Source organism: Xenopus laevis, chromosome 1L (genome assembly GCF_017654675.1).
Source record: "Xenopus laevis strain J_2021 chromosome 1L, Xenopus_laevis_v10.1, whole genome shotgun sequence".
NCBI classification, from domain to species: domain Eukaryota; kingdom Metazoa; phylum Chordata; class Amphibia; order Anura; family Pipidae; genus Xenopus; species Xenopus laevis.
In genome coordinates, this window is record NC_054371.1 from 123,255,146 (window position 1) to 123,278,655 (window position 23,510).

General features: G+C 40.6%; 1 protein-coding gene across 3 annotated transcripts in view; it reads left to right on the forward strand.

The window, feature by feature from the left end:
* sugp2.L (SURP and G-patch domain containing 2 L homeolog) overlaps nt 1-23,510 on the forward strand; it is a 31,253-nt gene that overhangs the window by 3,117 nt on the left and 4,626 nt on the right. For all 3 annotated transcript variants that reach the window (XM_018250247.2, NM_001096065.1, XM_018250256.2), the window contains 5 exon segments: nt 10,801-12,234; nt 12,781-12,877; nt 16,257-16,699; nt 17,724-17,835; nt 17,965-18,326. In XM_018250247.2, the coding sequence (XP_018105736.1) occupies nt 10,801-12,234; nt 12,781-12,877; nt 16,257-16,699; nt 17,724-17,835; nt 17,965-18,326 (2,448 nt within the window).

Here is a 23,510-nt window from a genome sequence, read left to right on the forward strand (position 1 = left end):
CTGATATATTTTTCATATTGTAACCTTTGGGTTAAAGGGCCTGTACACCTTAAAATTACTCTTTAGTATAATGTAAAACTTGATGCACTGAGACAATTTGCAATTGGTCTTAATTTTTTATTTTCTGTGGTTTTGAGGTTAGCTTTTTGTTCAGCAGCTCTCTAGTTTGATATTTCAGCAGGTATATGTTACCAGGATCCAGAATATAAATTGGAGAGGGGCTTAATAAAACATAAGTAATAAAAATTAGCAATAGCAATAAAATTATAGCCTCATAATGCAATCATTTTTGGCTGCTGGTGTAAAAGTGAATCAACCCCCTTAATTACCAGTTATATGAAATCATTTTATTTTAAATATCCTTTCTTAACCCTTTAAGTGCCACAGAACGTAGAATCTACGTTCTGTGGAAAAGTAACTTGAAATGCCACAGAACGTAGATTCTACGTTCTGCAGCACTTCCGGGTTGTGGAGCGGAGGAGCGGCTGTTAGAGCCGCTCGCTCCGTTCCGCTTCGATCCCCTGCCCCTAGGCAACGAGCAGAGCAGGGGATCGAGTGGCCCCTGGGGCGCGATCGCCCAGGGGCCCAAAAGCAGCAGCAGGCACGTGTTACTTACGTGTCCTGCTGCTGCAGCCTGCACTGCGCCGTTGATCTCCGCCCCCACAGCACAGGAACACGAGGATCGTCGCAGATGTCTTCCTGGGACCCCTCCACAACCGTACTGTGCAATATCTTTTGTATGTTATTTCGGTGATTATATTGCAATTTTGGGTATTTTGGTGCATTTTTAGCCATTTTATTGAATTTTTAGCCATTTTATTGCATTTTCAGCTCTGCATATGTTGTGTTCACTTGTTTCTAGCCGTATAACCTGTTTGGCCCAGCTAAAATATTCAAACTGTGATTCTGACGGCCGATAACACTATTCTGGAAAAAAAACATTGATTTTTGTGGTTTTATTGGATTTTTTTTCATTTCACTCTTTACTGCCTTATTTTGTTTTGCCTTGTAAATTTTATCTACTATATATCCATTTGGGGGTCTCTGTGCGCCACATAGTTTGGTATATCTATGCATATTGGGCATCAAAGTGTTCCGTAGACCCCTGGCGTTCATATTTAGGATGTTTTATGCTGATACGTTACGAAATGTGGGGCATATAATGGGGTAAAATTCAAGCTTTGTGACGATTTTCAGAAATTTGATAAAAACCGTTATGTTCAGCATTGCTTTGCAGTTTGGCAGTTTGTAGTAGAAACACTTATTTACCCATATTGGATTCGTCAGAATGTGTACTTTCTGAAAATATATGGTTTTCTGGGGTCTCTGTACTGTTAGGGGGGTCTAATGTTGCATAATACACACACCAGGTGCTTATATTGCAGCAGCCAGAGCGTCAGCTGTGAAAATGTATATACACTATTGTCATTTGGTGGTCTCTGTGCGCCACATAGTTTGGTATATCTATGCATATTGAGCATCAAAGTGTTCAGTAGACCCCTGGCGTTCATATTTAGGATGTTTTATGCTGATACGTTACGAAATGTGGGGCATATAATGGGGTAAAATTCAAGCTTTCTGACGATTTTCAGAAATTTGATAAAAAACCGTTATGTTCAGCATTGCTTTGGCAGTTTGGCAGTTTGTAGTAGAAACACTTATTTACCCATATTGGATTCGTCAGAATGTGTACTTTCTGAAAATATATGGTTTTCTGGGGTCTCTGTACTGTTAGGGGGGTCTAATGTTGCATAATACACACACCAGGCGCTTATATTGCAGCAGCCAGCGCGTCAGCTGTGAAAATGTATATACACTATTGTCATTTGGTGGTCTCTGTGCGCTACATAGTTTGGTATATCTATGCATATTGAGCATCAAAGTGTTCAGTAGACCTCTGGCGTTCATATTTAGGATGTTTTATGCTGATACGTTACAAAACGTGGAGCATATAATGGGGTAAAATTCAAGCTTTGTGACGATTTTCAGAAATTTGATAAAAACCGTTATGTTCAGCATTGCTTTGCAGTTTGGCAGTTTGTAGTAGAAACACTTATTTACCCATATTGGATTCGTCAGAATGTGTACTTTCTGAAAATATATGGTTTTCTGGGGTCTCTGTACTGTTAGGGGGGTCTAATATCGCATAATACACACACCAGGTGCTTATATTGCAGCAGCCAGCGCGTCAGCCGTGAAAATGTATATACACTATTGTCATTTGGGGGTCTCTGTGCGCCACATAGTTTGGTATATCTATGCATATTGGGCATCAAAGTGTTCAGTAGACCCCTGGCGTTCATATTTAGGATGTTTTATGCTGATACGTTACGAAATGTGGAGCATATAATGGGGTAAAATTCAAGCTTTGTGACGATTTTCAGAAATCTGATAAAAACCGTTATGTTCAGCATTGCTTTGCAGTTTGGCAGTTTGTAGTAGAAACACTTATTTACCCATATTGGATTCGTCAGAATGTGTACTTTCTGAAAATATCTGGTTTTCTGGGGTCTCTGTACTGTTAGGGGGGTCTAATGTCGCATAATACACACACCAGGTGCTTATATTGCAGCAGCCAGCGCGTCAGCCGTGAAAATGTATATACACTATTGTCATTTGGGGGTCTCTGTGCGCCACATAGTTTGGTATATCTATGCATATTGGGCATCAAAGTGTTCAGTAGACCCCTGGCGTTCATATTTAGGATGTTTTATGCTGATACGTTACGAAACGTGGAGCATATAATGGGGTAAAATTCAAGCTTTGTGACGATTTTCAGAAATTTGATAAAAACCGTTATGTTCAGCATTGCTTTGCAGTTTGGCAGTTTGTAGTAGAAACACTTATTTACCCATATTGGATTCGTCAGAATGTGTACTTTCTGAAAATATATGGTTTTCTGGGGTCTCTGTACTGTTAGGGGGGTCTAATGTCGCATAATACACACACCAGGTGCTTATATTGCAGCAGCCAGCGCGTCAGCCGTGAAAATGTATATACACTATTGTCATTTGGGGGTCTCTGTGCGCCACATAGTTTGGTATATCTATGCATATTGGGCATCAAAGTGTTCAGTAGACCCCTGGCGTTCATATTTAGGATGTTTTATGCTGATACGTTCCGAAACGTGGAGCATATAATGGGGTAAAATTCAAGCTTTGTGATGATTTTCAGAAATTTGATAAAAACCGTTATGTTCAGCATTGCTTTGCAGTTTGGCAGTTTGTAGTAGAAACACTTATTTACCCATATTGGATTCGTCAGAATGTGTACTTTCTGAAAATATATGGTTTTCTGGGGTCTCTGTACTGTTAGGGGGGTCTAATGTCGCATAATACACACACCAGGTGCTTATATTGCAGCAGCCAGCGCGTCAGCCGTGAAAATGTATATACAGTATTGTCATTTGGGGTCTCTGTGCGCCACATAGTTTGGTATATCTATGCATATTGGGCATCAAAGTGTTCAGTAGACCCCTGGCGTTCATATTTAGGATGTTTTATGCTGATAAGTTACGAAATGTGGGGCATATAATGGGGTAAAATTCAAGCTTTGTGACTATTTTCAGAAATTTGATAAAAAACGTTATGTTCAGCATTGCTTTGCAGTTTGGCAGTTTGTAGTAGAAACACTTATTTACCCATATTGGATTCGTCAGAATGTGTACTTTCTGAAAATATATGGTTTTCTGGGGTCTCTGTACTGTTAGGTGGTCTAATGTCGCATAATACACACACCGGGTGGTTATGTTGCAGCAGCCAGCGCGTCAGCCGTGAAAATGTCTATACATATTGTCATTTGGGGGTCTCTGTGCGCCACATAGTTTGGTATATCTATGCACATTGGGCATCAAACTATTTAGTAGACCCCTATGTTTATATTTAGGATGCTTTATGCTGGTAATGATACATGGACAATACGTTGCTGGAAAGTTGAAGCTTTGAGGCAATTTTCAGATATTTCACCAAAACCGCCAAATTTGGCAAAGCCTTGTGACTCAGTAGTTTGGAGCAGAAAGGCATGGGTACCCATTTTAGATTCTGTAGAATGTGTACTTTCCAAAAATGTATGGGTTTGGGGGGTAAACATATATTTCTGTGTTTTTACCCCACAAAAATGCAGACAATGTGCTGATTTTTCATTAGCTGACGTTACCCACAGGACAATTTGTATGTGCTAACTTCATTTTGGGGCCTCTAAATGCCATATACTTTGGTAAACCTATGCACAGTGGGCACCAAACTGTTTGGAGGACCCCTGGCAATCACAATTTGGGTGCTTTTTTGTGATACGTAATGATACATGGGTGATATGATGCTGGATAGTTGAAGCATTGAGGCAATTTTCAGATATTTCACCAAAACCGACAACTTTGGGAAAGCCTTGCGACTCAGTAGTTTGGAGCAATAAGGCATGGGTACCCATTTTAGATTCTGTAGAATGTGTACTTTCCAAAAATGTATGGGTTTGGGGGGTAAACATATATTTCTGTGTTTTTACCCCACAAAAAATGCAGTTAATGTGTTGATCTTTCATTATTTGTATGCACTAACTTCATTTTGAGGCTTCTAAATGCCAGATACTTTGTTAAACCTATGAACAATGGCCACCAAACTGTTCGGAGGAACCCTGGCAATCATATTTAGGGTGCTTTTTCTTGGTGCATAACGATACATGGGTGATATGGTGCTGAGAAGTTGAAGCTTTGAGGCAATTTTCAGATATTTCACCAAAACCGACAATTGTGGGAAAGCCTTGCGACTCAGTAGTTTGGAGCAGAAAGGCATGGGTACCCATTTTAGATTCGGTAGAATGTGTACTTTCCAAAACTATATGGGTTTTGGGGGGCAAACATATATTTCTGTGTTTTTACCCCGCAAAAATGCAGTCAATGTGTTGATTTTTCATTAGCTGAAGTTACCCACAGAACTGTTTGTATGCGCTAACTTCATTTTGGGGCCTCTAAATGCCAGATACTTTGGTAAACTTATGAACAATGGCCACCAAAATGTTCAGAGGAACCCTGGCAATCATATTTAGGGTGCTTTTTCTTAGTACGTAATGATACATGGGTGATATGGTGCTGGGAAGTTGAAGCTTTGAGGCAATTTTCAGATATTTCACCAAAACCGACAACTTTGGGAAAGCCTTGCGACTCAGTAGTTTGGAGCAGAAAGGCATGGGGACCCATTTTAGATTCGGTAGAATGTGTACTTTCCAAAAATATATGGGTTTTGGGGGTAAACATATATTTCTGTGTTTTTACCCCACAAAAATGCAGTCAATGTGTTGATTTTTCATTAGCTGAAGTTACCCACGGGACTGTTTGTATGCGCTAACTTCATTTTGGGGCCTCTAAATGCCAGATACTTTGGTAAACCTATGAACAATGGCCACCAAACTGTTTGGAGGAACCCTGGCAATCATATTTAGGGTGCTTTTTCTTGGTGCGTAACGATACATGGGTGATATGGTGCTGAGAAGTTGAAGCTTTGAGGCAATTTTCAGATATTTCACCAAAACCGACAATTGTGGGAAAGCCTTGCGACTCAGTAGTTTGGAGCAGAAAGGCATGGGTACCCATTTTAGATTCGGTAGAATGTGTACTTTCCAAAAATATATGGGCTTTGGGGGTAAACATATATTTCTGTGTTTTTACCCCACAAAAATGCAGTCAATGTGTTGATTTTTCATTAGCTGAAGTTACCCACGGGACTGTTTGTATGCGCTAACTTCATTTTGGGGCCTCTAAATGCCAGATACTTTGGTAAACCTATGAACAATGGCCACCAAACTGTTTGGAGGAACCCTGGCAATCATATTTAGGGTGCTTTTTCTTGGTGCGTAACGATACATGGGTGATATGGTGCTGAGAAGTTGAAGCTTTGAGGCAATTTTCAGATATTTCACCAAAACCGACAATTGTGGGAAAGCCTTGCGACTCAGTAGTTTGGAGCAGAAAGGCATGGGTACCCATTTTAGATTCGGTAGAATGTGTACTTTCCAAAAATATATGGGTTTTGGGGGTAAACATATATTTCTGTGTTTTTACCCCACAAAAATGCAGTCAATGTGTTGATTTTTCATTAGCTGAAGTTACCCACGGGACTGTTTGTATGCGCTAACTTCATTTTGGGGCCTCTAAATGCCAGATACTTTGGTAAACCTATGAACAATGGCCACCAAACTGTTTGGAGGAACCCTGGCAATCATATTTAGGGTGCTTTTTCTTGGTGTGTAACGATACATGGGTGATATGGTGCTGAGAAGTTGAAGGTTTGAGGCAATTTTCACATATTTCACCAAAACTGACAATTGTGGGAAAGCCTTGCGACTCAGTAGTTTGGAGCAGAAAGGCATGGGTACCCATTTTAGATTCAGTAGAATGTGTACTTTCCAAAAATATATGGGTTTTGGGGGTAAACATATATTTCTGTGTTTTTACCCCACAAAAATGCAGTCAATGTGTTTGATTTTTCATTAGCTGAAGTTACCCACGGGACTGTTTGTATGCGCTAACTTCATTTTGGGGCCTCTAAATGCCAGATACTTTGGTAAACCTATGAACAATGGCTACCAAAATGTTCAGAGGAACCCTGGCAATCATATTTAGAGTGCTTTTTCTTAGTACATAATGATACATGGGTGATATGGTGCTGGGAAGTTGAAGGTTTGAGGCAATTTTCACATATTTCACCAAAACCGACAATTTTGGGAAAGCCTTGCGACTCAGTAGTTTGGAGCAGAAAGGCATGGGTACCCATTTTAGATTCTGTAGAATGTGTACTTTCCAAAAATATATGGATTTGGGGGGTAAACATATATTTCTGTGTTTTTACCCCACAAAAAATGCAGTCAATGTGTTGATTTCTCAGTAGCTGAAGTAAAGTCCTGATCAATTTGGATGTGCTAACTTCATATTGGTGTCTCTAAATGCCAGATACTTTGGTAAACCTATGCATAATGGGTATCAAACTGTTCAGTGGACCCCTGGCATTCATATTTCAGGTGCTTTTTCTTGGTACCTAATATAGTTTGGGATATGCGGAGCAGCAAAATAAAACCTTTGCAATGATTTTTCAGAATTTTGAATTTTTTTTTTGAAAAACCGCTATGTTCAGACAAGCTTTTATGTTTGGTAGTTGGGATTAGAGAGACATAGTTACCCATTTTGTAATCGGCAGAATGTGTACTTTTCAAAAATGTATGGTTTTCTGGGGTAAACCTACGGTTTCAGGAGTTTTTGCCTTGGAATCTAAAGCATGCCGTTTTCTGCCTTAGTGCTTTCAAAATTCGGCAATATACTGCCGGGAGTTTTTGAGGTACAGAAGTCCTAAATCTCCCTAAAACTATACATATCTGGTATTGGCACGTTCGAGAGACATAAGGCTTTCCAAATCAGTTGGATTGTCATCCGTAAAATGAAATATTTTTCTGGTATAAATTGATATACGATGAAAAATGGTAATTTTTCATTTTTTTTTGGTATTTAGCACTATAAATTTTTTTGCACAGGTGGAAATACATGAAAACTCAGGCAGATTTAGAAAGCTCAGTTTCTACCGAAAAAAACAATGTATAGTTTTCCTAGGTAAACTATAGGTTTCCCCTCAGAAAATGCCCCTAAAGTGAGAGAGCACAAAATGTTTCAAAAACGGCTGGCATTTCGCGTAACCAAAATGTGAAATTCTGCTGGCACTTAAAGGGTTAAGAGACAGTGGGGCTTTTTTTATAAACAATGGGCAAATCTGCACCTGGGCAGTAATCCATGGCAACCAATCAATTAATTGTTCAACCTGCAGCTGCGTGTAAAAAGCCAGTCACTGATTGGTTGCTGTGGGTTACTGCCCAGGTGCAAATTTGGCCTGTGTTTATAAATGAGCCAAGTAAGTTTGCTGCTTCTTTTTATATAGCAAATTATAATCATTAGTTGAAACAACTTCATAGGACACCCGAATTTATAACTACCCATTAAAGCCTTTTCTCAAACAGTATGTAGTTCGGGTATATAGAGGCTCATGTTTACAGTACTGAGAAGCAGAGTAGGATCCCCACAGGATTAGTGAATCTCAGTGACAGGAAAAAATGCTATTATCCTGAGTGCGTAGGCCAGAATTGTTTGTGTATAAAGGAATGTCATTCCCATATATGTATTTTCTTGTATTAATGGACTTTAGTGTCGAAAGATGACAGAACGCGCCAACTGAGATTCTTTAAAATCTTTTCCTGCACGATGCCAGTCTTTATAAGTTGGCTTGTGTATTTTGAAAAGCACAATTCCCTTCTATTGCCTGCTCTACCATATGATTCTGAATCATAATGCCATGCCACCAAACTTTGCTAAATGGTAACTGTAGCTGAGCATTACTAAAACAATTTTGAAATCTCTGCAGTACCATCCCAATATCCTGCTGTTTTTCCCTTCTGGTGCAAATTCATTTAGGCAGAAACTATAGCCAAATACTACTAAAATTGCAGCTACATTTACAAATAAAATCACTTAACTTTTTAGCATGAAAAGCTTACTAGAAATATAATCGGTTGAGTTCCATTTTAATCAAGGGGCAATTATTCCACCCCCCATGGAGCAACAAAATGCTTCAAATTAATCTCTGTGCCATTAATCTAACAACAGAGCTAGGTTTTAGATGCAGCATAACGTATTAAGATTAAGCTGGCCATAGACGCAAAGATCTGATCGTACGAATCAACGTACAATCGGACTTTCCCATCTCCCGACCCTCCACTAACCATTCAGATCAAAGTCTTTACCATTCCGATCAAATAAGAACAGATCACCCAATGTTCTGCCCCTGACAGCAATCGTACGATACTTATGTCTGACAACACTAGTGACAGTCTCCCACTGAAAATCGTACGATCGGCAATACACGCAGAGATATTATCGGCAGCCGACAGAAATTTTCTAACCTGTCCGATCGACCAAACGACCGATCTCCGACGGACGAAAAATGTCGGGACTCTCCACACATGGTCCGAAAATCGTACGAATCCACGATTCGTACGATCGGATCTTTGCGTCTATGGCCAGCTTAAGTTTCAGAGCTGGTATTTGCAAAGTAGATCAGATGGCCTAGTTTAATTTTAAAGGGCTTGTTCACCTTTGAGTTAATTTTTAGCATGATACTCTGAAACAATTTGCAATTGGATTTCATTCTTTGTTATTTGTGGTTTTTGAGTTATTTGGCGTTGTATTCAGCAGCTCCCCAGTTTGCAATTTCAGCAATCTGGTTGCTAGTGTCCAAATTACCCTAGCAACCCTGCACTGATTAGAAAAAGATATTGGAATATAAATAGGAGAGGGTTTGAATAAAAAAGTAGATTAATAAAAAGTATCTAACAATTCATTTGTAGCTTTATAGAGCATTTTTTTTTCAATGACCCCCATTTGAAAGATGGAAAGAAGATGCAGGTAAATAATTCAAAAACGATAAAAAAGCAAATAACGAAGACCAATTGAAAAGTTGCTTAGAATTGCCTGTTTTATAACATACTAAATGTTAACTTAAAATTAACCACCCCTGTCAAGTGATACCTGTATATAATTCGGGGAGTAGGTTTGTAGAGAAGTTATCTCCACGAAACCGATTAGGACCACTTCAACTCACCACCACTTAGCTGCTCCCCTGTGGTGCCGGGTGCTCAGTCCGCAGTGTCCCCACTGCCAACAGTAAATACACGAACAGGAGGACAGCACTCCGGTAAAAAAAACAGGTTTTTATTGCTGGGTACTGTAGAAATACATAGGCCTTGCGCGTTTCGGGAACACCTTCCCTTAATCATAGGCTTACAAAATGAGTTGAACACATGCATTATATACAATAGATCTGTAGCGACATCTATTGGTTATCAAAGTTAATATATTCTCTTATACTTTATTATACTTTATAGATCAATAAAACCAACCACACTCTGCTAAAATGTATAAAACAAAAGAAGGGGAAATTTTGCCTTGGAAATTGCATACAGTTATCAATTAGAGTTGAAATATAACCTTGTTGTATTATCTTAAGTACTTACTGTTGAGTTTATCCTAAACTGTTGAGTTTATCCTTCTCTGTAGAGAAGTTACTTGCATAGATTCTCATTTTTGCCTGCATAAACAGTGGTGGACCAATTCAAACGGCCGTGGATTGAAAGTGTAACCTTATCGATATTTCAATTGCAACTATTATTAGAATGCTGCCTTTTATTAGAATGCTACCAGTGTGTGGGAGGCGGTTCTTCTTTTGAATACGGCAGTTTAGTATTCTTTAAAATAGTAATTTGGTCTATGCCCATACCTGTATCTTGTACAGTTCAACTGTTCTTTTTCAATTATTCTAAAATGTAACTATATTTAAAAGGCAGGGTTTGTCATAAACATACTTTCCTTTTAAACTCCGTGTGAACTATAAGAGTGCAGATTTGTGTAAGCAGGAAAAAGTCTAGTCTGTGCACTTGCTATTTTAGGAAGCTTATGTATTTGCCTGGGCAGGGTCAGTCACTGCAACCTTACATAAAACTTCATAATATTGGGTTACTCTTAAAGTTTGACATGAACTTCACGTTTAAGATGATTGCTATGTAGGTAACTTTGCAGTTAGTTCTAAGATATATTAATTGTAGTATCTTCAAGACATACGTTCAGACATACTGCTCCCACTTGCTATTAGCAGTATTCTGTCCAAACAAAGCATTTGTATAATCAAGGGGAGCTTTATTAGAGTGTCCTTTTGTCTTTTATAATATGTAATTGGAAATACAGTACATATTCACTATTTATTTTTTCATGTCTAGGTGCATCAGAGTCAAGGGCTCCAATGGAAAACTATGATGCTCTTTATAGGGACAGTGAAAGATACTCTCTTCGTGATGATTTGGACAGAAGCTGGGATAGAGAGGAAATAGCTAGTCCGTCTTACCTCGGAGATTATAGAAGGGACCTCTCTTCAAATCGACTTAATGAAACATGTTTAGACAGATGGAGGCAAGATAACCCTTTGGCAAGGGAAAGGTTATACAGAGAAGAACTTGCTTCCTCTGAACGCCGATTACAGGATCTTGAAGCCCTTAGAGCTAGAGAACGTAGTGAATTACTTTCGAGGGACCTTGACTATGGCTCCAGGCGTTGGGAGCTTGAACAAAACCAAATGCAAGCTGCAGAGTACAGCTTGGCCAGACCAGCAGGATACAGGGATTTGAATTCACAAGTGAATCGTTTTGAGCAGAGAGGAAACTATTCAGGCCTTATGCAGTCTGCATTTAAGTCTCCAGGGACCAGGGGAAAGGGACCTGCAAAACAAACAAGAGGTGGTAAGGTGCAGCGTGGCCTAGCACGGAAAGGGCAAGCAGCCCACCAGGGCCCGCAAAGAGGTGGGCGATCTGCTCAGGCAAGCCGTTTAAATGCTGGAAAAAAAGGTGAAGCAGCATCTCAACCTCTGGGTGGTGAGCTATCCAGAAACCCATCAGCAGCTGTAAATGCAGAAGAGCAAAGTGCAGCATCAAAATGTGGCTTCGAAATTCTAAGGTGGGCCAAGTTCAACTCCCTGGAAAACCATAGTGACCTTGTAAAGCAGCACAAAGCTCTGTTCACAGTGGAGACTGAGGCTTGTAATAAAATTGTGGAGTGCTTCAAATATGCAATGCCGACTTCTCAAAGGGAACGCTGCTTTAATACAGTAAAGTTTTTAAATCACCCAGCTCTGAAAAATCCAAAGGTAGACAATGAACTATTGGATCTTTTGATTGAAACGCACACTGTGCAAAACCTAAATGATTTCTTTGAAGTAATTAAACCTTTTGACAAGGAGATGCTGATAATTCAGCAGCGTCTCATAAAATGTGCTATTCCTTTGCTGATTGCCTGTAACACTTTTGAGTTGAAGCACTCAATTCTGACTGATCACCGGCAGCTAATTGGTGCTCTTAAAAACACAGTGTTTTTGTGCCGTAAGGCTATGGTCCTCCTAGGACAAACCTTTACCATGTCAGCAGCCGCCAGACAAAATAATATTTTGAACGTCCTTGGCCTGTCTGACTTTGAGCTGAAACCATCAGACTTTCCAAATGTGAAAGACTCTTTCCTTTTTGGGAGAGATTTCATGCAACAACTGAAAAGTTGGTTAAAAAATAATGATAGAAAACCAGCCTTAAAAAGAAGGAACCTACCTGAAGAGGAAGGGAAAGCTGAACCTCAGCCAACTGTAGAAGAAGAAGAAGAAGAAAGCAAGGGTAGGTTTCATTATCATTACCATGATGTGTGTTTTCTATAAGGATGCTTGTTTCTTTCTACAGGTAGTGAATTTGTGTCTCGTATTAGTGTTACTTTTAACAACGTATCCCAGGGGGTGGATCAGGGATTTGGCCGTGTGTGACTGCCATTTATTTTACACTGGACTCCTTTTTACTTGTTGGCAGGACCCATATACCAGAGAACCAAGGTGACAAGTGTGCGAATATTTACACCCCCCCCCCGGGAAAGCCCTGCTATTTTAGTAGCATGGGACCTCTTGATTACTGTAATGTAATAAGCGATGATGTTGATCTGTGAACAAAAAGTACCTCTTGATTACTGGCCATATTGTAGTGAGGGATAATGCACCCCTACTGTAAATTATAGGGATATTCAAAATCACTGAGGAGCTCTGGGACTATAAAATAATTTATTGGTCTTAAAGGTGTGTTTTATTTGTGGTTATTAAAACTGTGTTTGTGCGGAGGTTGTAATTAAAAAGCCTCAATATTAATAGAAATGTTAAACTTGTTCATTTGTTTCAGATGAAAAAGCAGATCCTGAAGTTGTTGCAGCAATAGACAAGCTTCTAGAAAATGCAAAGAATGGCTATCCAGCTAATGAACAAAAGCCAGCTTTTTGGTAAGTGAAATGTATGCATCTCATCGTACTATGAAGATTTTCATTCATCCAGGTCATGGTATATCCAGTATAGGTAAATCTAAAAACAACTGTACTTGCTGAGTAATCAATGCAAACATTTCACTACTCAATCCGAGCAGCTTCTTCAGTTCAACTGACTGGTGTGGGAAGTTCTCGGCATATAAACTCTTCCACTAATCCAATCTCAATGGCACATTGTAACTCATTGTAACTCTTCAAAGTTCAAACACCTCCCTCTTACCTTACTACATAAGAGAAGAGAGCGCTCAGTTCTCTGAGTAAGGACCCGAACATCACTATCCTGCCAGCAGATAAAGGGCGATGCACAGTTGTGCTCAACACAACTGACTACGACTGCAACATAACCTCTACTCAGTGATAGCAATACATATGAACCCTTAAAGGAAAACTATACCCCCCAAACAATGTAGGTCTCTATAAAAAGATATTGCATAAAACAGCTCATATGTAAAATCCTGCTTCATGTAAATAAACCATTTTCATAATAATATACTTTTCTAGTAGTATGTGCCATTGGGTAATCATAAATAGAAAATTGCCATTTTAAAAAAATAAGGGCCGCCCCCTGGGATCGTAGGATTCACTGTACTCACAAACATACCAACAAACCATACAAGTTAGGTCACATGTGTCTTTTGATTCCACACTTCTTCCTGTAACAGAGTGTAGGTATTTCTGGTCAGGTGATCTCTGAGGCAGCACAGAGACCATCACGTAATGGTGGCTCAAGGCAAGAGATGTAAAAGGGCAATATTTACTTAAATATATATTCCAGTTTGGTAAGATTCTTTAATATGCCACATAATATGATATGAACTATCTGTTGCTTAAAGGGAATCTGTCGTCATTTTAAACTCTTTTTTTTTTTTGCATTTTTATAAAAAACACACATCCATAAACACTATCTGGCAAATAAAATGTTAATCCACAAATCCATGCATAAGTTATTTTAGTTTGTATTTTGTCATGGGGGCTTCCATTTCTGCTCATTACACATTCATCCTGTGCTGCTCTAACAGCAGGCACAGCATTACCTGTGTGCTTGGAGGCAGCCACTCTGTAATGAAAAGCCAGGTCGCACTACGACATGAGAATCTAGCTGTACACTCCCCCTCCCCTCTCTGCCCATGCCTATGATGTTTGGAGGAGAGAGGTCACATGGTTTGCAGGGAAGCAATTACTTTCACTTTCCTACGTCCTGCTCTACAGCTGCACTAGCAGCCCCTCCTCCCACAGACACTATCAAAGCTCCTGCTGTTCTGTAAGTTTTTTCTCTGCTTTCCTTTGGTGAGGGGAACTTTCTCTCCTTGCTGCCTTCCTAGTTAGTTTTACTGGTTACTTGATGTGGTAAAGGAGCTGTGAGTTCCCTCTGCTATCCACCTCACACAGACCTTGCTTCTTTCCTGCCTGCAATACTTCTTTTTACATTAACTACTTACTGCCTCCTTTCTCCTGAGCTATTTTAACCCTTCCTAGACTTCCTCCTAAGTTTTCCTGGTTTTCAAGTATGTCCTATTCTATTCCCTATCATCAGTCCTGGGAGTGTACTCTGTTTCTGCCATTCATTTTTGTGTAAACAAATATAGTAAACTATCTATATAAAATATTTTTTCCAGTGCCCGGGGCAGTGATCACAGGACTATCTTATTTCAGTCCCTCTGAAGTGGTGTCAGTGGGAGCGTATCTTGATACCTGCCTATTGTTCAATTGACAAGGCTCAGCAGACAAGGCTCTATTTACATTACAGCAGCTTGTAGGAGGGAGGGGTAATGACATCACTCCAACTTGCAGTGCAGCAGTAAAGTGTGACTGAAGTTTATCAGAGCACAAGTCACATGACCTGAGGGCAGCTGGGAAATGTCAAAATGTCTAGCCCCATAGCAAATTTTAAAATTAGATCAATTTCTTGTTTTGAAAAACGGATTTCTATGCAGGATTCTGCTGTAGTAGCACTATTAACTGATAAATTTTGTACATGTTTTTCCATGACAGTATCCCTTTAAGTGTTCATTTTGGGGGTATAGTTTTCCTTTAAGGAAAGACCCAACCAGCGGTTACAAGAAAAAGATGATAGGTTGCCTACAACAACTTGAAAAGAAAGCCATTGATCGAGTTTTATACCACCGCCTGTACCCCAGAGAAGCCACACCATGCTTATACGGACTCCCCAAGATACACAAAGAAGGAGCCCCACTAAGACCCATTGTCAGCAGCATAAATTCAGTGACATACAGCATTGCAAAATTCTTGGCTAACATCTTAGCCCCGTTGGTAGGCAATACAGTGCATCATATCCAGAATGCCAGAGTTTGTAACCAAAATTCACGGCATTACACTAAAGGCAGAAGAAACAATGGTATCATATGATATCACTTCATTGTTCACATGTATACCTACTACAGAGGCAATTGAGACTGTAAGAAATCGACTGCAACAAGATAACACCCTCAGCAGCAGGACGAGGCTCAGTCCCAACCAAATGTGTTTGTTGATAGATTTGTGCCTTAACACCACATACTTCAAGTACAAGGACTATTTTTATAGACAGAAACATGGCTGTGCAATGGGTTCTCCAGTCTCTCCTATTGTAGCAAACTTGTACATGGAGGAAGTGGAAAGGAGGGTCTTACTTACTTTCCAGGAAACTACACAGAGTCATTGGTTCAGGTATGTGGATGACACTTGGGTTAAAATCAGATCCAATGAAGTGGCGGCCTTTACAGAACATATTGACTCAGTGGACAATAACATCAAGTTCACAAGGGAAGATGTCCACAAAAACAAACTTGTCTTTTTGGACTGTTTGATATGCATCCAAGAGGGGGTTAATTTGAAGACGGAAGTATACAGGAAACCCACTCATACAGATCAATATCTGTTGTTTGATTCCCACCATCCGCTGGAACACAAACTGGGTGTCATTAGAACTCTGCACCACAAGACTCTTATACAGAGCCCAAAGACAAAGAGCAAAAACATCTCAAAGGAGCTTTGAAAGCGTGTGGCTACTCAGAATGGGCCTTTGTCAAAACAGCAGCAACCAAGCCCAACAGGAACACCAATAGAAATAATCGCCTGGAGACGCATAGTAGGCGAAACATAGTCATCCTATACGTAGCTGGAGTGTCTGGTATATATATTTCATCCTCCTTTCAAAAGCTAGAGGATTCTGAAGTGTAAAAAAAAAAAAAAAAAAACTATAGTTTGTTTCATACAGAAAATAACCTTAACACTAAAAAAAAAAAAAAGGCTTAGTCTCCAGTCTCTATTATTAGCACTGTTTAAGGATAAGCATATTTAAAACATCAATGTTTAATAAATCTTTCTTTCTGTTAAGGTTCTTGTTTGATGAGGACAGCAGTGAATTTAAATATTACCATCAAAAACTTGCACAGTTCCAGGGTAAAACACAGGACACCATAATTCAAACAAAGAAGCTCAATAAAGCCCCCGAAAAGACAACAAATGAAGCAGTGAGAGCCATGTTATATGCAAAACAATCGCTGGCAATAAAGAAAAGGATATTTAAAAGTCTGGCATACTCAAGAAAGCAGAGACTTAGGAAGGCTAGAGTCAAGCGCTCCACCAGCAAGCCTGCAACGCTTACACCAAAATCCGAACCCAAAGAGGAGGTGCCTGAAGCAAAAACAGAGGTTGAAGAGCTAAAGAAAGCTGAAAGCAAACTTTCCACAGAGACCACTACCATTGAACCACCAAAGGTGAAAGAGGAGGAGGTAACAGAAAGTGTAAATGAGAAATCCTCATGTGATCAAGAGGAGCGTAAGTGAATAAAATCTTTTAATTTTGTTTCAACAAAGTGATACTGACATCTTATTTAAAAATAAATAGAAGCATTTCTGCCACCAAATGCTTATCACAGAGTGTGGTCAGTAACCCAGTTTCCAACAGGTCTTCTATTATTAAGTTGAACCTGGAAGTTGGACTTATTTTATTTCTTTAAATACAATTTAAAAAGGCATATTTCCCTGGGGATGTTGTTGGTGTAGTTTTATTTAATAAGATGTCCATATTCCTCATTGGGGCTTCAGTTATAAGGGTCATATCACTTTTTAATGAATATAGATGTACATAGGCATTTTTTAACTAAAATTGAAAACTTTCTGCTGTTTCTTGAAAATTATTTATTCAAAGTTTGAAACATCAGTGTTTTGCGCAACTCATACCTAGTGGCACTGTCCTGGTGCTGCCTATGGAATATATCGGCCAATGGCTAAACGCATAAGTAGTGTTACATATGATAAGTGATCTTTTGATACCATGACTAAAAACTTTACTTGGGGTAATTTTTTTTAATTACCATAAAGAATTAAAAAAATTTTTTTCAGTTTACTTCATGAAACTGTTTTGACGACCTGTCCAAAAGTCTGTATGAGACTTAAAGCTTGCATAATTCCGCAAAACTTTTTTTTTGTCATATGGAAGACTTGCTGTCTAAGCATATTGAACACCAAAAATATACAGTTAAATTATAAGCATGTCTCCCTGGGAAACAACAAGAAGATAATGCTTTAAGGGTCAAATGCCACCAAGTTGCTCAAGCTTTTATTTATTAGGAGATTGTTGTACAGTGTGACTGAACAAAATCAGCCCTGGGAATGCATACAACCTGTCACTGTTTAGACACACACATAGGCTGTAGGGGGCCAAATGAGTGGTTTCTCACACTCCTTGTGATATTGGATTCCTCAAATAGATTAAGGCTAAAGTATTATATAGAAGGGTCTGTTTTTAAATGTGATGTCACAAGTGTATGTTAACTTAATACTTTTTACTCTTTTTGTAGTTGATGCCAAGACCAAGGATACGGCAATAAAACTTTCACAGTTTGTAGCACAGATGGGCCCTGAACTGGAGGAGTTTAGCATGGAAAACAGCATAAATAACCCAGAATTCTGGTGAGTGATTCTTCAAAATAAGTTATTGTTGGCACAGTGAGTTAATGCATTTCTGAATACCAGGTCATTGAGTTCTCCTATTCTGGATGCTAGAATAAACTTGTTACTTTCATTTAATTTGCATCTAAGGTTCTTACGAGAAAAGAACAGTCCAGCATATAAATTTTATCAGAGTAAAGTTGAGGAGTTCAAGCGTGCCCAGGAAGAGGCAGCAGATGATGATGACGACGATGATGATGACGATATTAATTTGCTGGAAGATGATGGAGAACTGGAAAACATTAGAACAGGTGATGCTGAGGATTCAGATGAGGTTGAGATGGATGCAGAGTGTGAAGCTGCTGAGGCACCTTCTGTGGAAAACCCACTGGTTGCTGCCTTTACCCCAATGCCCACCCCAGCAATGCCTCCATTACGGCGGAAACGTGTTACAAAACTGAAAGTTGGCATGCTGCCAGCCAAAAGAGTCTGTCTAGTGGCAGAGCCCAAAGGTAAGCTGCTTTCTTTCCCTTAAGAATAGATGAATAAACAAATAATTGTTATGAAACTAAATATCTAATGTTCGTTAAAAAGGGAGATTTTGTTTTGATCCTACCTATAAAATCTTTTTCTGCCTTCACTGAAAGGGAAAGGCAAGCAATGCAGGAATAAGTTTTCTTCTGGGGAAAAAAAGGAAGTCTTCCCAGAGGGCTGTAATATGCAAACAAAAATGGATAGATTATTTAGTTGCCAAATGAACACCAAGTGCCAAATGATTGACTATAACAGGTTTTGTTAAAACAAATGGTAAAACAATTATTTTACTTATTGTCGGAGATAATATATCACCTTAATTGTTAAAATTTTGTTGCACGCATTTTAGGTATGTTCCATTTTTTTCTGTTATCGCAGGTTTAGACTTCATACATTTAGTTTATTTAGTCCATCAATTTGACTTTAACTTGGCTAAGCATCTTTTTTATTTTTTAATCTCAAAGGTAAGAAATACCCCACTTTTTTTTTTTAACACAAATGCTTTATTATCACATCCACAAAATCAGCACACATCACATATTGAAAGGAAACGTGGAATGGCACATACAATGACCAGCATTGAAATATTGCTACGCATTGTGAACATTAAACAGAAAACTGTAAATCTCTCATAACTGTGTCTCTTCATTCGAACAACAGCTCTACAGGGTGTTTAGATTTGACTGGGTAGCCACATAAAAGGAAGAACAAAACATAAAAAGGGGGGGTTAGAGAAGGAAAAGAGAAAAAAAAAAAAAAAAAAGAGGGTCGCAAGAGCAGAGAGGGCCTAAGGCGGATCTACCTGGATAGAGTCAGTCCTATAGTGCTGCCACGGCAGCCAAATTTTAGTATGCAGATCTCTTTTATCTTCCAGAGTAGCAGCCATCTCTTCCATACGCTCACTGGAAGAAAGCAGGGTGATAAAGTCCGCAAGATCATAATCAGAATCGAGTTTCCATTTCCTAGCAATGATCATAGCAGCTGCTGTAAAAATGTGGAACAGCAATTTTCTCATAATGGGAGTAGAATCCGGTGGGGCTGCATGAAGGAGTGCTATCTCCGGTTTGATGGGTATTATCCAACCTAAATGGGTCTTGATCCAATCAAAAATCAAAGTCCAAAACCTACGAACTTTCGGGCACTCCCACCACATATGTAACAGAGTACCTGTGTCAGCACAACCCCTCCAGCATTGTGGGCTATAGGTGGGGTTGATGCGACCAATCCTAGCAGGTGTCAGGTGCCATCTGAGGAGAATTTTCTTACTGAGTTCAATATGGTTGGTGCACCGAGTCGCGCCCTTAGAGGCCGAAAAAATCAAGTCCCACTCTTTTGGTGCAAGACTGATGTTGAGATCCTGTTCCCATCGCAGCTGAAACAAAAGTTTCTGATCTGGGACCTTCTGTATAAGCATTTTGTAACAGTCCGATAGCACTCCTTTGCCATACCTGCTCGATCTGCATAAGTGTTCCATTAAGGTAAGAGGCCTGATGGACCGGTAGGTCGGTAACTGTGTCTGCATCAGGTGACAGATTTGCAGCCAAGGGTATCTAGCCTGCTCTTGCAAGCCATATTTCTTTTGTAAGTCCTCAAAGGATCTCCAAGTGTTGGCGAAGTAGAGGTTACCCAAATTCCTAATACCCTTAGCTTGCCATTCCCCTAAATGAATGAGCGGAACCAAACGTTTAAGAGCTGTGATAGGGGTGAGTTGAGAGGGGAAAGTTCCAAACTGAAATTTCTTGCAATGAGCGTCCCAGGTATGAAGTAGTAGTTTAGTCGTCGGTAAGGCTGCAGGCGTAGCCGGCCTGGAAGCCCGAGGAAGCCAGATCAAATCCGCTAGGGAATGGCCAGCCAGAAAATGAGATTCCAAATCCACCCAAGATTTACAGCCAGGATCGCTATGCATTCTAACCACATTTTCAAGAAGGGCCGCCCTGTGGTACAGGGAGACATTGGGAAACCCTAAACCCCCTGAGTGTGTAGGGTAATGTAATGTATGCAAAGCCAATCTGGGTTTCTTACCCTTCCACACGAAAGTTTGAAGAGCCTTTTGGAGATCTTTAATATATTTGGGCGGTAGGTGGACCTGTAAGGTGCGAAAGAGATAAAGGATACGAGGGAGAATGGTCATCTTAATTGTAGCTATACGACCCAACCAGGAAAGCTCAAACTTTTGCCATTTGGTGCAGTCAGACTTAATAGAGGTCAGAAGTGAAGGAAAATTTAACTGGTAAGCGTTGTGGAGAGTCTTGGGAATCTTAACCCCCAAATAAGATATATAGACGTCCCTCCATTCAAATTGGTATTCCTGCTTTAAAGTCGCAACCAAGTCATGGGGAATGCCAATGGGGAGGGCTTGAGTCTTACTACAATTGATTTTATAATGGGAAACATTTTGGAAATTCCGCAGTTCCGCAACCACACTACATAAGGACGAGGTCGGGCTCGTTAGGGTAAGGACTATATCATCCGCGAACAAACCAATCTTATGCTGTTCATTCGCTACCTCAATGCCCATTATATCTTTGTGAGAGCGGATCCTCTCTGCTAGGGGTTCAACCATAAGAGCAAAGATAAGGGGTGACAGCGGGCACCCCTGTCTGGTCCCATTGGCTATGTCAAAGGCGCTCGACAGGGCCCCGGGGACTCGGACCTTCGCCGAAGGAGCAGTATAAAGGAGCATGATAGCGTTTAGAATATTCCCCCGGAGACCCACCTTCTCCAGTACTTCCCTCATGTACACCCAATTAACCCTATCGAACGCCTTTTCCGCATCCAACGAAAGCACCAGCAGGGGGAGCCTATCCCTTTCCGCTACATGGATAAGGTTTAACAATTTCCGAGTATTATCAGGGGCCTGTCTCCCCGTAACGAACCCGACCTGGTCATTCCTGACGAGTCCCGGAAGAAATGGGGACAGTCTGTTAGCTAGAATCTTGGCGTAGATTTTGACATCTGTATTCAGAAGCGCTATAGGCCTATAGTTGGCACAATTGTCAGGAGCTTTGCCTTGTTTTGGAATAGTAACTATATGGGTGGTTAGGAATTCAGAGTCGATCAAATTGTCAGAGACCCAATGATTATACAATTTTGCGAGTCGGGGAGCTAGAATAGATGAAAACAATTTATAGTAGGTGTTAGAGAACCCATCCGGACCCGGTGACTTGCCCACTTTAAGATTCTTAATCGTATCTAAGATCTCAGATTCTGTTATCGGGTCATTTAAAGTCTCCAATTGTTGAGGGGAAAGAGAAGGGAGTGTAATAGTGGCAAGAAACGTACGAATTTCTGCCAATGTGGGGTTATGTTCGTGAGCCTAATCAGAGAGATTGTAGAGTCCCCTATAGTAGTCCGAAAAGGCAGCAGCAATGTCCTTGGGATTGGTAAGATGGTTACCATGATGCGTAAGGTACTTAATTCTAGACTGCGCCTGGACCTCCTTAAGCTTGTGAGCTAGCAATCTGCCAGCCTTGTTGCTTTTAGTATAATATTTCAATTTCCGCAGCTTGAGTCTGAATTCAGTTTTGGCAAGTAATATCCTGTTGAGCTGCTCCATACATGCTGCAATTTGTTTCCGAATTGCAGCCTGTTCGGAAGGGCCCAGAGGATTCTGAAGAGAAGCTTCAAACTGTTTCAGTTGGGACTCCAAAGAACTTTGTTGGGCTTCCCTAGCGCGTTTGACCTGCTTGCTAAGATTAATCAGGGCCCCCCTAGTCACCGCCTTATGGGCTAACCACAGCATCTGTGGGGACATCTCTGGACTCATATTGAGGTGAAAGTACTCGCGAAGACCCTGCTCTATTTGTTGTTTATGTTCCGTTCGGGTCAAAATTGAGTCGTTTAGTCTCCAGATCATTGGGCCCTGCAGGTCTTGGGGGTCACTAAAGTCCACTGCAACCGGGGCATGGTCAGACCAAGACCGGGTTCCAATGGAGGCAGTTTGTAGCAGACCCGCAGTCTGGGGGTCCGCCAAAATAAGGTCAATCCTCGAAAAGGAGTCATGCCTCGGGGAATAATAAGTAAAGTCTCGGGAATTGTGGTTATGAGCTCTCCAGAGATCAATAAGAGCATTTGTGTGCATACAAGTAGTAATTTTCTGAGCCATGCGGACTAAATTTGGGTGTGGCCTCTTCCCCAGCGGTCTGAGAGTGTCTGCAACCTGATCCAGAGCTATGTTAAAGTCTCCCGCCACCACCAGGCGCCCCCTCTTGAGATCATGCAATTTGTTGAGAATATTACTAACAAATACATCCTGATTGACATTAGGTACATAGACATTAGCGATTGTATATAGAACACCATTTAGCGAGCAGACCACCACCAGATACCTACCACCGGAATCAGTAATAACCTTGTGCAAATCAAACGAGACATGTTTCGAAATCAAAATAGAAACACCCTTCGTTTTGGTTAGCGCATAGGAATGGAAACTATGAGGGAAATTTCGGTTGAAAAATTTAGGAGGATTACGGGACATAAAGTGGGTTTCCTGAACCAGTAGTACATCTGCCCGTAGTCTGCTCGCCTCCCGCAACGCTAGATTGCGTTTCTGTGGTGTATTTAAGCCCCGTACATTATGTGAGACAAATCTAACCATGGTCAGAAATCAAGACATGCTTACGTAAACCCTCAGACTTGGGAAAGAGTGCAGGGGGATAAAAGAAATGCGGCACCCCCAGGTGAGAAAAATATCGGCCAAGCTTCTGTAGAGGAGAGGGGAGGATGCAGTAGTGAGAGCATAAAAACAAAACAAGAACACAGTTATGTATATAGAAAAAAAAACCTGAACTAGACCAGTAGGTCAAAGGGAGAGTTTGTGGCAACGGTCCAATTGCGGCTGCCAGCAGGCTAAAAACCGCCAAGGGGCCAGTTCACAAAACCAGTAAAGGGGGGGGAGAGGATGGTGAAGTCTCCGTAGGCCCGATCTCAATGACAGATCTTCCCCGAAAAAGGATAGGGACCATGCTCCCACGAAGGGAAAATAGCAAGAGTGTACCATCACGCCGTGCTCCAGTCAGCCTCCAATCTGGTCTGCGGAGGGGAGGCTCGGTCGATTATAGGCGATGTCCCTGGAGCTGCAGGGTTCGCCCCGTTGTTAAGCCACTTAGCCGTAACAGTCCGGGCGTCCTCTGGAGAAGCAAAGGTAAAGACAGTGCCATTCC